The sequence below is a fragment of the Pyxicephalus adspersus genome, chromosome 9 (assembly GCF_032062135.1).
Source record: "Pyxicephalus adspersus chromosome 9, UCB_Pads_2.0, whole genome shotgun sequence".
NCBI classification, from domain to species: Eukaryota; Metazoa; Chordata; class Amphibia; order Anura; family Pyxicephalidae; genus Pyxicephalus; species Pyxicephalus adspersus.
In genome coordinates this window covers 13,329,684-13,342,745 of record NC_092866.1, presented here as the reverse complement: position 1 = coordinate 13,342,745, position 13,062 = coordinate 13,329,684, and the positions used below count along the sequence as shown (strand labels likewise).

The following is a 13,062-nucleotide window of genomic DNA, read 5'->3' as shown; positions in this document are numbered from 1 at the left end:
GAATTGATAATATACATACATACATATGACTATAGTAGGGACATTAGATTGTGAGCTCCTTTAAAGGACAGCTAGTGACATGACTATAGATTTTGTACAGCGCTGTGTAATATGTTGGCACTATATAAATACTATGTAATAATAATAATCCACCTATATATCTAGTCTTTCCTAATTACATGGCATATACAGGTTTACAACATATTACATCATATTCGTTGGTTTATTCATCAGGTTTACATCATATTCTCTGTGCCTTCTGCTCCATTTTTTGAAGTTTTTGTGCAGTTTGCTGTGCCCTTCTAGCAGAATAGCTTTTACCCAATGGTAACATCCTGTCTTGAATAGTGTGCCTGCTTTATTACTGCTCCTGAGGATTCAATAAAGGGATACCCAGATTATTTTTAATCATTAGCTATTAGATGGCTTTCAATCCTGGGCCAGATCCATTCTAGGTTTACTGGATCATCCAGGGTCACCTATGATAGTCTAAATTATTCAGTTTTGAGGAGTGTACCATACTCTTGTAAAGTACTCTGGTCACTTAAAAAACTGTAAAAAAAAGACTTTGTTAAAGATCATTAGGAAATTATTACCAGCACTGACTGTGGCAGCTGTTCTGCCAAACTAATCCCTGCATGATTTGTTCTTTATATCATGTTATTTCATGGTTGCTGAGGATTTGAATTACTTTAAATATTTTAGAAGCTGGTCAAGTCCTTGTCAGAGAATCAGGATGCATTGAATTACTTCTCCTTAAAATGAGGTAAGTTAAAGCAAAGTTCCACTCAGCTACTTGTCTATAGCATAGCCAGATGATATAACCTGATTTAGGAAAAACTGCAACACTTAAAAAAACCTATTTTTTTGTCCTAATGACTATAGTTGTATTGTGTAGAAATGCAAATTTTGGTTTTTGGATGTAGTGTAATCATTAAAATTCACACATAGTTTCAGTTAGTATGTCACATGTCAGCATTACCAAATCACTTTTTTTATTTAAAGTAGTATATATACTCATTTATAAACTTTCTTTATAAAGATTTCTTGACCTGAAAAGAATCTTGGTTTATACCCGGGTCAGACCACTAGATGACATTGTGTCCTCATGTAAAGAGTATAACAAACTTGCTGTCTGAGGCATTATTGAAGTTTGTTACACACTTTACATTAGGGACACATTGCCATCTACTAGTAGCCAACAAGGATGCACAAACAATAATTGAATGATAACTGAATGTATTTACGAGCATTTTAGAAATGTTTTGTGAGGCATCTGTTTATTAATTGTGGTAACTGACAGAGTTGTGCCTGTGCTTGGCTTCCTACATAATGTGGCCCATAATGATAGAATTATTCCACAGGCCTTTGCTCATATAGTGTATACATGAGAATAGTGCCATTTATACTCTAGACAAGTTCACCCAAATTTGGTGCTGATGTTGCTTAGTATTTGGTAAGAAATAATGCTTGTTTTTTTTCTTGCAGCACTACCCTGGCACACAACATGTTGCTATCCGTGGAAAACACTGATCCACACTTCCAGCTGTGGTTGTCTGTGTGCAGCGCCCTGTGTGCCTGTGTTAATAATCCTCAAAATGGTAAGCATTCCCCGTGCCCAGTTTTTTTTCTGCTCCTGACAGGTTAATGAACAGGAATTATTCACCTGTGAAGGGCGATGACAGTACAGCTGACTTTTTAATTTTTGCATGTTTAAACTATGACTGAATAATTTTGTGCTTCTCTTTCAGAAGAGAACCAAAAACTGTGCACTTCAGCATTTCCCCAGGCAGACAAATGGCTGCAGCATGCTGTCCATCCTGAGATAGTCAGACCTGTCTGCTCTCTGATTGGGCTCTCTGTTGCCAACAATCGTAAGTAGACAGAAGTCTAACCTTGCTGCTAGTTTTTAAGTCATGGTATATACTGTGTATCATTTTTTCTATGATTATTTCAATGTTTGAATGCATAATGAATGCATTTGTTTCCAGATTTTCATTGTACAAACCTATTACATAGCTATAGCATATATGGAACCATTCATGCCAGTCTGGGTCTCCTAAATATTCACCCCAAAATATTATTACTAAAGACTTTTCTGTACAGGAAAATGGAACATTTTGAGTTATCCCAGGACAATAAATCTCCAAAAGGAGAAATTTTTTTTTTCCATGACAGCTGTCAAAAGAGATGCTAAAAGGCTGTTACTATTACTTACATCCATTACATTACATTACATGCTGAAATCTTCATTTACTTCCTGTTGTGTTTTTAAGGCAGGAAGTGAAAGAGAATATTCCTAAAAGACTAAAAAACTTGACTAGGGTTTTTCATTTTAATTCTCTATCCAAAACTGAATATGTTTTGGTTTTTTTAATATAGTTCAGAGTAATGTTATCTTTGCAAAAAGTAACTTGTGATTCCAACATGTTCACTAGTTTCCAATCACAAATATACAAATATGTTTGATGCTCAGCACACAGCACGTTCACTGGGACATTTGTCATTTTTATTGATATATTTGTTGCACCAAAAAGGTCATTAATGTGCTCCTCACAAGACATGAGTTCTGCAACACTAAAAACAGGATAAATATACAGGATAGAACATTTGCACCCACAGTGAGGTACCACTAACCACAGATGTTATTTTGTTAACAGTATTTAATGCACAGCAAGAGGCAGGTACAAAGGGTTTTCTGTATATTACATGTTACAGATATTACCAAATGAAGCCAAAACAAGAAGCAAAAAAAGGGGAAAATGTGTTTGTTTGACTTTACCAGTCAGAATCTGAATCAGAATCCAGGATCAGCTTAACTGGAAAAAGAGAAAGCCTGCTTGTTTGCTAGGAGCTATTTTGACACTTAGAGCGTGCTGTTAATAATATAATTATTACTATTATCACTCTGTTGTATAATAGAATCTAAATGTCTAAAAAATAAAAAAGCTCCCTGTTGTTCATAAAAGCAAAACTGTTGAGATCCCTAATTATGACATTTTAAAGGCTTTCATCTAGATTGGGTTGATGAATACAGCGTGGTATCAAGTTCTTTCAGCTTGCGTTTCAGATAAGGTTGAGATGCTTCTAAAGTTTCAATTTTTTAATGAGCTTTTCTGACCTGCATTTTACCTTTTTCTTTCCTTTAGATCACTATTTAGGCAGCTTTCACAGTTATATTGAATTGTACGGAGAGAAAAGCAGTTCCGGTACAAAATAATAATTATTTTAATATTATTACTATTAATAATGATAATAATAATAATTATAACAAAAACCAATATGCCAAACCCTAAAACCAAGTGAGCTGCAAACTAAGTTATCTTCAAAACCAGACACTCAGAGTAATGTGGTGTCTGTGCCTAGCCTGCTTTAAGGAGAACTTATTATTATTTCTTATTACCATATATCTATATAGCGCCAACAACATTTTACAGATTTACAGTCCAGTACAGATTTATAGTCCATAATAATGTCACTTGGAAATAAATATGAAAGCTAGCACTGCTGACTTGTAGACTTTGTAAAGATGACATTTCTATGAATCTGAAGTTGTAATATGGTCATAAAAAGAAAAGAATTAGATATCTAGTTGTCCTACAGTGTCTTTTTGGCCAGCATCTGCCCCAAACAAGAATGGTGTTCTCCAACAAACATTCCTTTTCAGGCAGTTGAGGAGAACACCATCAATCCCAACATTGGGCCTATTTTAATAAAGACTATCATAGGGGAACCTGGCTGATCCAGCAAGCTAGGAATTGATCTGGTTCAGGATTAAAAACAATAGCAAATAATTTTAAGAAATCAATTCCAGGTTTGCTGGATCACCAAGTTTCTCCTCTAATGGTTTATCTCCTCCAGTCTTAGAGAGCTTTAATAAATCAGTCCCGTTGTCTAATCAGTAGAAAAGTAGTATTCAGGTTTGGTTTTCTAAGCTGCCCCGTTGCTTTGTTTCACAAAGCTGTACCTTGGGGGCCACCACATAAACATTATACTGTTACCTGAATAGCTTGTCAGTGTTTATTGACACCTTTAGGGCCTGTGTCAATGTGCTTTTGTTTGCTACAAGGTTGTCTTGCACACTTATACAAGTCTATGGGAATGCAAAATCAATTTGAAGCAGACACGTCAATTAATTTTTAATGATCTTCAAAGCATCTTAAACTGATGGTATTGACATAAGCCCAAAGCCCATCATCAGAGTAAAACCATCATCACAGTCTTTCATTTATTATTTAAACAAACCAGAACAAGTATAGAGATAGTAATATGGGGATTTCAACTAGCATACATATTCAATACCATTGACACACAAGTTAAAGTTATACTAAAGGAGAATGGTATATTGACAGCCCAGGTACCTGACCACTGCAAAACTAGTTAGCAATGAAAGCCACCATATTTCTATAATCACCGTTCCCCTTTAAGATCATTGTACTTATCCTTTAATTGTGGGTTGCTTTTTCCACATGAAAATAAAGTTATTGTTCAAGGCAAAAATGTAGATTCTTAAGAAATTAAAGCTTTCAATGGTGAAAGAGACAACTTCACGACAACTTCAAATGTAGATTCTTAAGAAATTAAAGCTTTCAATGGTGAAAGAGACAACTTCACGTTTTAGACTTTCCTTTTAGTGAAGTTGTCCTTTATGTGAACACCTCTATCTCTCTAAACAAAGCTTGCATCGTGAAACACTTTATCCTCGCTCAATGGTTCTTCACTGTGTGGCTCTGCACAGCAATGCCCAGGCTTTGCCCCCATTCATTTATGTGGACAGTCTGTTCTTTTAGTGTCTCTGTAGCAAAGCATGGATCATCCTTAGAAATATTGGGACTATATAGTGCATTCACAAAGGTAACGGTATTTCATCATTACCATGCATGGTTTTTTATAAAGGTCAACTTCACTAAAAGTAAAGTTTTCCTTATAATTTCAATAAATGAAGGTTGTCTATATACATGAGAGAAACAGTAACATTTAGGTTTCATACTGTCTTTTAAAACATCATTCATCATGACTTTTATTTCACTAGGTACTGTACAGGATTACTTTATTTCTGTCGGCGGGTTGGATACACTGGCCAACATTCTCCTGCAGCTGGTGAATGGTGTGCAAACAAAAAAACTGGGTTGCAACTTAGCTGTTGCAGTATCAAAGACTTTGGATGCTTGCATTGCAGAAAACTGTAAGTGAGCAGAAGGTAGTAACAGATTACCTGTGGGTCTGAGCACTGAAATGTGGGGAAAAGGTAGAACAGGTGCCCAAAGTCACCGGTTAGGTTTTATCTTTAATTTGATGTGAAATGAACGCGTAACAAAGGGGCAACTGCTCTACTTTTTTTTTGCAAATAGATGTGGATAAATCTGCAATGATTATTTTGAATGAAAAGATATCCTGAATTTGATTCATTTAGAAGACTTCTTTACTCATTACAGCATAAGCCCTGCTTAAGAAGTCAATCCTATTAAAGTTTGTGTCAGAGCCAAATAAAATAAAAAAACTTACAGTACATCTTTGCAATACATACACCTTTACCCATGTTTTATTGATTGAACTACAGAACTTCACATGTCCCCCACCTGTTTCCCTCTCTCTCTCCGTGTGCATGTATTGATTTGTTTCACCAGTAAAACAATGCTCTTGCCTTAACTCTGAAAAACCTTCCCACACACTGTGTGTTTAAAGGGCTCTACGGAGATGTAGCATTGAAGAATTGTCTTTGTCAGTAGGAACCAAACTCTCAGCAGCTGCCTGGGCAAGAGTTTTACAAACCTGCTGATATCACAGAAAGTAATAAAATCCTTTCACTAGAGGTACAGGAATGTATAATACAATTTATTATGTTGACATGCGCTAGAAGAGGACAGGTTTGGGTATAATTATGTGTACTGCCTGGACTACATTCTAACTACTATCCTTAATATCATGAGTATCAACTTGAAATACTAAAGTTGATATAACTTTAGTACATTTCTGTAGGTTTTTCAGTTCAAATACTGTGGTATACCCTCCTCTCTCTTGCAATAGATCGCTGGTTTTGAAACAATTAGTTAAAAAAAAGGGTTACCAATAATCCCAAGATAAAATGGGAAAAAGTACTGTAGTCTGTATCTGTTGTAGCAAATAAAAAAAACGGGTGACTTTATTTATTAAATGCACTTACAGCAAACAATTACCTTTACATATGTCATGCTACAATGCTTAGTCATAAGGTCGTATGACTAAGCCTTGTAGCTTGAAAAGGATCAAAGTACTTGTCAGCTATAAGTGCTCTAAATAAATAAAGTTGCTAGGTCTTTTTGCTACCATTATGGATTCCAGTACAAACTCCTATTGATCTGTTGCAGTCCGCAAATTCGTGAAGTAACCATAGACATCACTGAGTGTGGCCTGTTACCCTAGTGGCTATTGTTATTGTTTAATGGATATTTCTTCTGCATTTTATGATTTCTACTCACCTCTGTCCCAATAAAGTGCTAATCAGAGTTCTGCAATGTGACATGTCATTATGTCACTAACTGTGCCTCAATGGAGCTTACAATCTAATGGCCCTACCTCAGTCATTTGTTAATGTTTTTATGTATGGTAATCTTTAATAGAATCTAAGGGGGACGCCAATTATCCTAACTACATGTTTTTAGAATGTGGGAGGTAACCGGAGTACCCGGAGAAAACCCACGCAAACACGGGGAGAACCTGCCAACTCCATGCAGATAGTGTCGTGGCTGAGATTCGAACCTGGGAAAGGCCAGAATGCTAACCTCTGCCTGCGCTACCCATGACATTAATCATAAACTTAGTTTTTCTTAAATCATTTGGAATCCTTGGAGCGATATCTATTACCATATACCATTTACCATTTTAAGTTAATTATTATAAACATTTAATAGATGTGATTTTTTTATGAGTATTAAAACTCTTGTGTCTTTAGCCAGAGCTGTGCATCTTTTGTCGAAGTACAACATCGTATCAAATCTAATCACACTGCTCACCAGCCAAAGTTTGAATCCTGAAGACAAATTCAGCATTGTGCTTACTTTAGCCCACTGCACAGAGGACTGTGGTAAGGATATAAGGATATTTTATTTTGCTGTTTAGAATTTAAAGCCCAAGTCCTGCTTGGGAAAAATTATAAAAAATATTGCTTCTCCCACATCATTCAACCCACTTGAAGTGGCAGCAAGCGTCCAGCCCTCATCATTAATGCCTAACTTGATGAAGCTGTGTTCAGCAGTTAGGATCTTGTCTCTGCCCAGTGTTTTGAGCTGTAAAGGACAGCACCAAAAAAAAGCAAGTTTAGCCTGAAAATTACTGATGCTGGCCAGGCTTTGACTGGCTTGGAAAGCCAACAGTATTAGTCACAAGGCACACAGTTTGTTAAGTTGATTGTTATTATTCTTTTCACGAGGGACTGCAGCCTTTTGTCCTACTGCAGCTTAGTGGCCTGAACTCCATTAAAAGTGGAAGGCCTGTCCACATTTTGTCATCCCTTTGACAAACTTTTCCATTAAAGTAAATGGAATTTTGGGATACGCTTATCCAGAGATGGTTTGCAGGACTACAGAAAAATTTGTACAGCTCTGGGCAGCTGCTTTTCTGAAAAGTATAGTTTATTACTAAAATGCTGGGGGCTAGAAAAGGATAAATGCAATTATATTTTTCCTTTTTACTACCAACTGCCTGACTGTACATTGAAATACTGTCTCCTGAGGTTGCAGAGCAGTATCGCATAAAGCATCTGTAAGAATGTAAACAGCTACAGATCTCTGTGTTTGATACTGTAATGGTTATGTAGGAGCTGGAAGGCAACATGGGTTATCAACATGAGTTCAGGGCAGTAACTGTCACACCTCAGGGGGTCTCTCTATTTTATACAAGGAGTCATTCCCAGACAAAATAAGTAAAATAAAGTACGAAAACCTTCTTAGATCTGACTGCAAGTAAAATTCTTCTTACATCAGACTGCAGAGAAATAAAATTGGGTAAATGTTTAGATTATTTTTTACACCTATTCTTGAATTGTTCGCCTTAAAGTAAAACCAATTTTCTTTAGAAAAAAACAATACCCTCTAGGTAAACTAAATGCATTGAAAACTTTTCTGCTGATTCCTGTTTGCTTCTGTTGTGGAACCATTGAGGTAAGTCCTACCAACATTCTCTAAAACTGATGCCTAAATGAGATGGTTAACTTTCACTGTAACCACTTGATCAATCTGGATGCAAGCGTAGGCCAGGTCTTACCACATACCACAATCTGTTACCAGAGGTGAGGTAAATTGATTTTAGGCTCTGTGCAGATTAATAAGGAAAGCAATTAAAAAGTTACTCTAAAGTGGGATATTAGACTATTTAATTTGTTGTGAAATAAACACGTAGCAAAAGGAGCAACTGCTCTACTTTTCTTCACATAGATTTGGATATCTCTGCACGGATTCATTTTAACAAAAAGATATCCTGGATTTGATTTATCTAGAAGACTTCTTTACTCATTACAGCATAAGCTCTACTAATAAATGTATAGGTTTATATTACTATTTGTGACCCAGATAGGAAGATTCCACCTAACTTCCTGTCTCTCTAACTGCCTTTGACAGAAGTTCCAGAAATAAAGCCAGCTTTGTCACAGTGACAGGAAGTCACATCAAGGGATTATCACCTGAAATCTTTATGTCCTCACAGGAATTATGTATCCAGTAGGGCATCTAATAGAGACCTTAAATCATCCACAAAATGCATGTGATTCACAATATACTGTATCAATCTGAAGAAATGTCTCTCAGAATATTTTTTACTGTGATTCCATGCAGAGCAACACAGTGTTTTGGGGGTGTTTTCGTCCCCTTTGTCAAGACAACAAACAAAACATTCTGAATGTTCATTCTGTTTGTTCTTGCTTGTGTCAATCTGCATGAAAAGTCACAGTAAAAGGTAGTTGGAGAACCACGAGTGCTGACATTCCTTCTATTTAGTAAAGACTTGGCAGGAATCATGTGCCTTATCCTGTCTAATATGTGAAAAAAAAATCAACCTTAATTTAAATTCAATTTAAACTTTTAAAGCCCACTTCCAGGCAACCTTTTTCTAAACCAGCCAGCATGTGTTTACACACAAATCTCTTGCTGCAATAATACCCTATTTTGAGGTGCTGTCCTCCTCAGTAATTCCAATCTGTCATTAGATATCCTCAGTCATCCTGGTTTAAAACCATCCAGTAATATTCAATCCAGAAGACTGAGGCTTCAGGGTGTCACAGACCTGTCTCCTGAGGTGTCAGTATGGAGCCATTCACTCACAGTTTAATAATGCAAACAGCAGTGCTTACTTTTTCATCACTGAGGTCTGTTCAACACTTAAAAAGGGGCAAAGAGAAAAAAGACCTCTTTGTCAAAAAATACAACTGTTGTAGACCTTCCATGTGACAGGGCAAGGCATTGATGGTGGGGGCTGATCTCGGATTTGGGAAGAAGAATTTTCCTCAGTTGTGAAATATTTAGGACTGATTGTCTATACTTTTAAACAGCACTTTCTATAAAGTGCGATTACCTGTACTCATCATTTTTAAAGTAGAATAAGTCGAACTCAAGCAGTGCTTACCTATTCATGTCACACTGGCTGCTGGTAAAGATTATGCAGTTCGTACAAATTATACTATAAAATGTATTGGTTGTACACAGTGTGAAATAACTACTGCTTGATTTGTTTTTATCTTTCCCTCTGCTGTCGCGTTTTATTGACTGGCATGCTGGGCCGCCTAATGAAAACATTGGCCTCTGCTTAGTGCTGGGACAGTGACGCTTACACAGCAGTGGAGCAATGATCAACCAGAAGCACAGAACAATTTATGTGATCTGTTTTTAATGAGCGTCTCATTCAACAGAGCCAAATCAATACGAGCTGGTGAAAAGCAACGGACTTCCCCTCATGATTCAGGTGCTGACTGAGTCACAGGATGATGAGATACACAAAGCCGCCACATTCATCCTTCAGAACTGCAGACGTATTAGTAAGAGTCAGTCGTTTTACAATAAGCATGAATTCTTACAAACATCTGCTGCATTTTTGTGTTTTATGATCAGGGTAACAATAGCATCCCTTTGGGTTTTAGTTGTTAGCAGAAAACAAGTAGCTGTTCTAAATTAATTCTTACAAGGAGAATACACTTCAGGGGAACCTGTTAGAAGTTCAAAACTCACATCAGCAATGCTAGTTTTGTCAATTCGTGTGTAAGGCTACGTACACATGTCAGATAATTCTCGTCCGATAATTGCCTCAGGGCTGATATCAGACGAGAATCTGGCGAGTGTACAACGCTTGTCATCCGTTGTTCCGAATACAGCCCTCTGGATCCACGGATGGCGAACGATGGTAATGGAAGTGAAAGGGAGAGAGCACAGTGGGTGCCGCTTTGTCATTCTCCTTCCTCCCCTTTCTATCAAGTATAACGGTGCTGTATGTACAGCTCTAATTCATGCATTGTGCAGTCTTTTGTCGTGAAAGATCCTTTCCAATGACAATTATTGAACTTGCGTAAGCAGTGTCTAAAAAATGCTTAAATACTTAAAATTGCTTGTATTATGACCTGGGGGTACTTTAGTCCTGGGCACCTTGCAATGTAGATCTCATTTTCTTCTTCACCTTGGAGATATGATCCACATATCAGAAACTAATTACATTTTAACACTTAAAGTTCACTTAAATAATAAAAATCGTAATTTCAATTAATTTATTAATTGCTAAACAAAACTATTGATAGCTACAGAGAGAGTAAAATAAGCAATCCTTCAAACTGTACAACTAATAAAGGGGTGAAGAGGTAAAGTATCTCCTGCCATGAGAAATCAAATAGGAGAAGCTGTCTGTAAAGTTTTAACTTTTACTCGTGATGGAACTCTAGATTTTGAATGGGTGTGTTGAATTGGCACTCTAACTTCCACCGTTTTTATTGTTCATGGTTTGAGATTATTTCACCTATATATTGTTGATGAGGTAATTGATAGGAATTATAATAACCTAATGATAATTGTTTATTATGCCCATTGAATTGATGTTGCTTTCATCTTGCTATCAACACAGCTGGAATGTTGTCTCTCAGTCTCGATGAGTATTCCCTGAATGTAAAACAGGATATAAATTGGAACAAACCTGAAAACTGTAATGATGAATTCTGGGAAAATGCAAAAGAAATTTATCAAAGAATAGAACATCTACAGCAGCATCTTGATGAGGTAAGTGAACCTGTAGAAGTGACCATAAACATCCCTAGGTAGATGCTCAGTATAATTCTCAGTCAAGTTTTGGAACATTTGTACCTGCTTTGGGTGGCAGGTGTTTCTGTTCCAAACACTTGATCTAGAAAACTTCTTGCAAACTAGTTTAAAAATCACTTTTTGATCTGACTGTTCCTTCCTTCTCTCTAACTGCCAGGAGCGTTCTGTTTTTATGTCATATTAGGCTTTGGGGAATCTATTGCTTTCAGTCATCTAGGCCTTCTCATTTTGTAAAGTGCACTGGAAATGTGACAAATGAAATCTAAATGATAGCTTTAAAGAGCAAATTAACTTTGGAAGCTGTGACCAAAATGTAAGACTTGTCCCTGGTATTGTTTGTGGTCTCATTGCAGCTAACCTTTTACCCATTACCGATTTACAATGACTTGTTCTGCACGTGTCTCTGTGGAGGATGCTATCTGAAGACTGGTGGTAGCATATTTAGGCAGGATGATTTCTCACAGCTGCTCTCAGGTGACTGATAATTTAAATACTGCTGAGGTAACAGAAAAAAACAGCACAAAAGGTTTAGAATGCACAGACCCACAGATGGTCCTCAGGTAGTTTTTTCTATAGGAAAACAGCACGCAACACATGAGTAACCATACAAGATCAGAGGAATTAGTGTCTTACGTCTTAAGCTGTGTAGGCATATTTTTTTTTGCGCGCTCTGTTATTCACTTGTATTGCGGTCGTTCAGCGTTCGGATCCATAAAAGACATCAGACAGCCGAGGTGCACATGTCAGATTCTTATCTGATACTAGGCCTGAAATGATAATGTAACCTTAGAATGCAGTTATACAGCTGTATGGTTTACCTTTAGGGAGGCATTCAAGACAAAAGATATTTTTGCTTAAGCACACTTTTTCCTGGATGTTTTAAACCCTAAGAATCTTAATTTCAGGACCTTGTGGGTCAATTGTGAAGCAGCACTATGGCCCTCCAGTAGTTACACATTTGATGCTGCCAGTAAAGTCAACAAAATGCAGTTTCCTGTGATGGCAAATATGCTGCACTGCTCCTGAATTCAGCATTATCATCCCCATGCAGGTGGTCTCCACGTAAACTGGAGTTGGCATGGCTCAGAATTGTCACTACTAATTCACAAGCCAATAGTATGGCAATCAGCAACTGGTCACATCTAGCCCTATCCGCTGCTTTCTAGGTTGACAGTTCTGCATCTGATGCTGAAATGCCTCCCACTGTGAGCTGCAGTATCTGGGAGGGAAAATTTGTTGGATACAAATAAAGGTGGGTTAAATATGGGAGAATCATGAATATTCTGTGTTTACTTACTAAGTACTGCGTTAGATTTCCATGTAGGAGTCTTTGTACTTTATTGCTTTTCTCCGTGTTTATTTATGTTGACACTGCATAATGTTCTCTTTTTCCTTCTTTCAGGATATTGCAGACATCAAAGAGACAGAAGGAAGTAGGGAGAGGAGTCTTAATCAGAAGTGTGGAGTGAACACAGCCAGTGCAAAGTTTAAGTTACCAGTTTTAAACAGCCATTTAAAGAAACAGAGTAGTGGTGCTAATCTAGCTTGCTCTAATAGAACATTAAAGCAAAGTAACAACCTACCAGGGAAGCTTTTGAATAACTTTTCGTATGCTGGAAATACAAACCATAGAGACAGTGCACCTAAGGTAGGTTATGGTTACAATTATTGTTTTTATATTTAAATGTAATTGAATGAGAAAATGTTATATGTTATATTTGTCTCATACATTTCAATAAAGCAAACCACAGGGTAATCCTAAAGATTATTATTGAACCTCCATACTATATTGCAG

At 36.9% G+C, this 13,062-nt stretch overlaps 1 protein-coding gene across 1 annotated transcript in view; it reads left to right on the top strand.

Annotated features, from left to right (window-relative positions):
• The first annotated feature begins 1,494 nt into the window (after positions 1-1,494).
• Positions 1,495-13,062, top strand: part of TERB1 (telomere repeat binding bouquet formation protein 1) — a 29,545-nt gene continuing 17,977 nt past the window's right edge. The window contains exons 1-7 of the mRNA XM_072422663.1: positions 1,495-1,601; positions 1,752-1,874; positions 5,033-5,185; positions 6,932-7,063; positions 9,878-10,003; positions 11,074-11,225; positions 12,670-12,915. Of these exons, the coding sequence (XP_072278764.1) occupies positions 1,508-1,601; positions 1,752-1,874; positions 5,033-5,185; positions 6,932-7,063; positions 9,878-10,003; positions 11,074-11,225; positions 12,670-12,915 (1,026 nt within the window). The 5' untranslated portion in view covers positions 1,495-1,507. The remainder of the gene's footprint in view (positions 1,602-1,751; positions 1,875-5,032; positions 5,186-6,931; positions 7,064-9,877; positions 10,004-11,073; positions 11,226-12,669; positions 12,916-13,062) is intronic.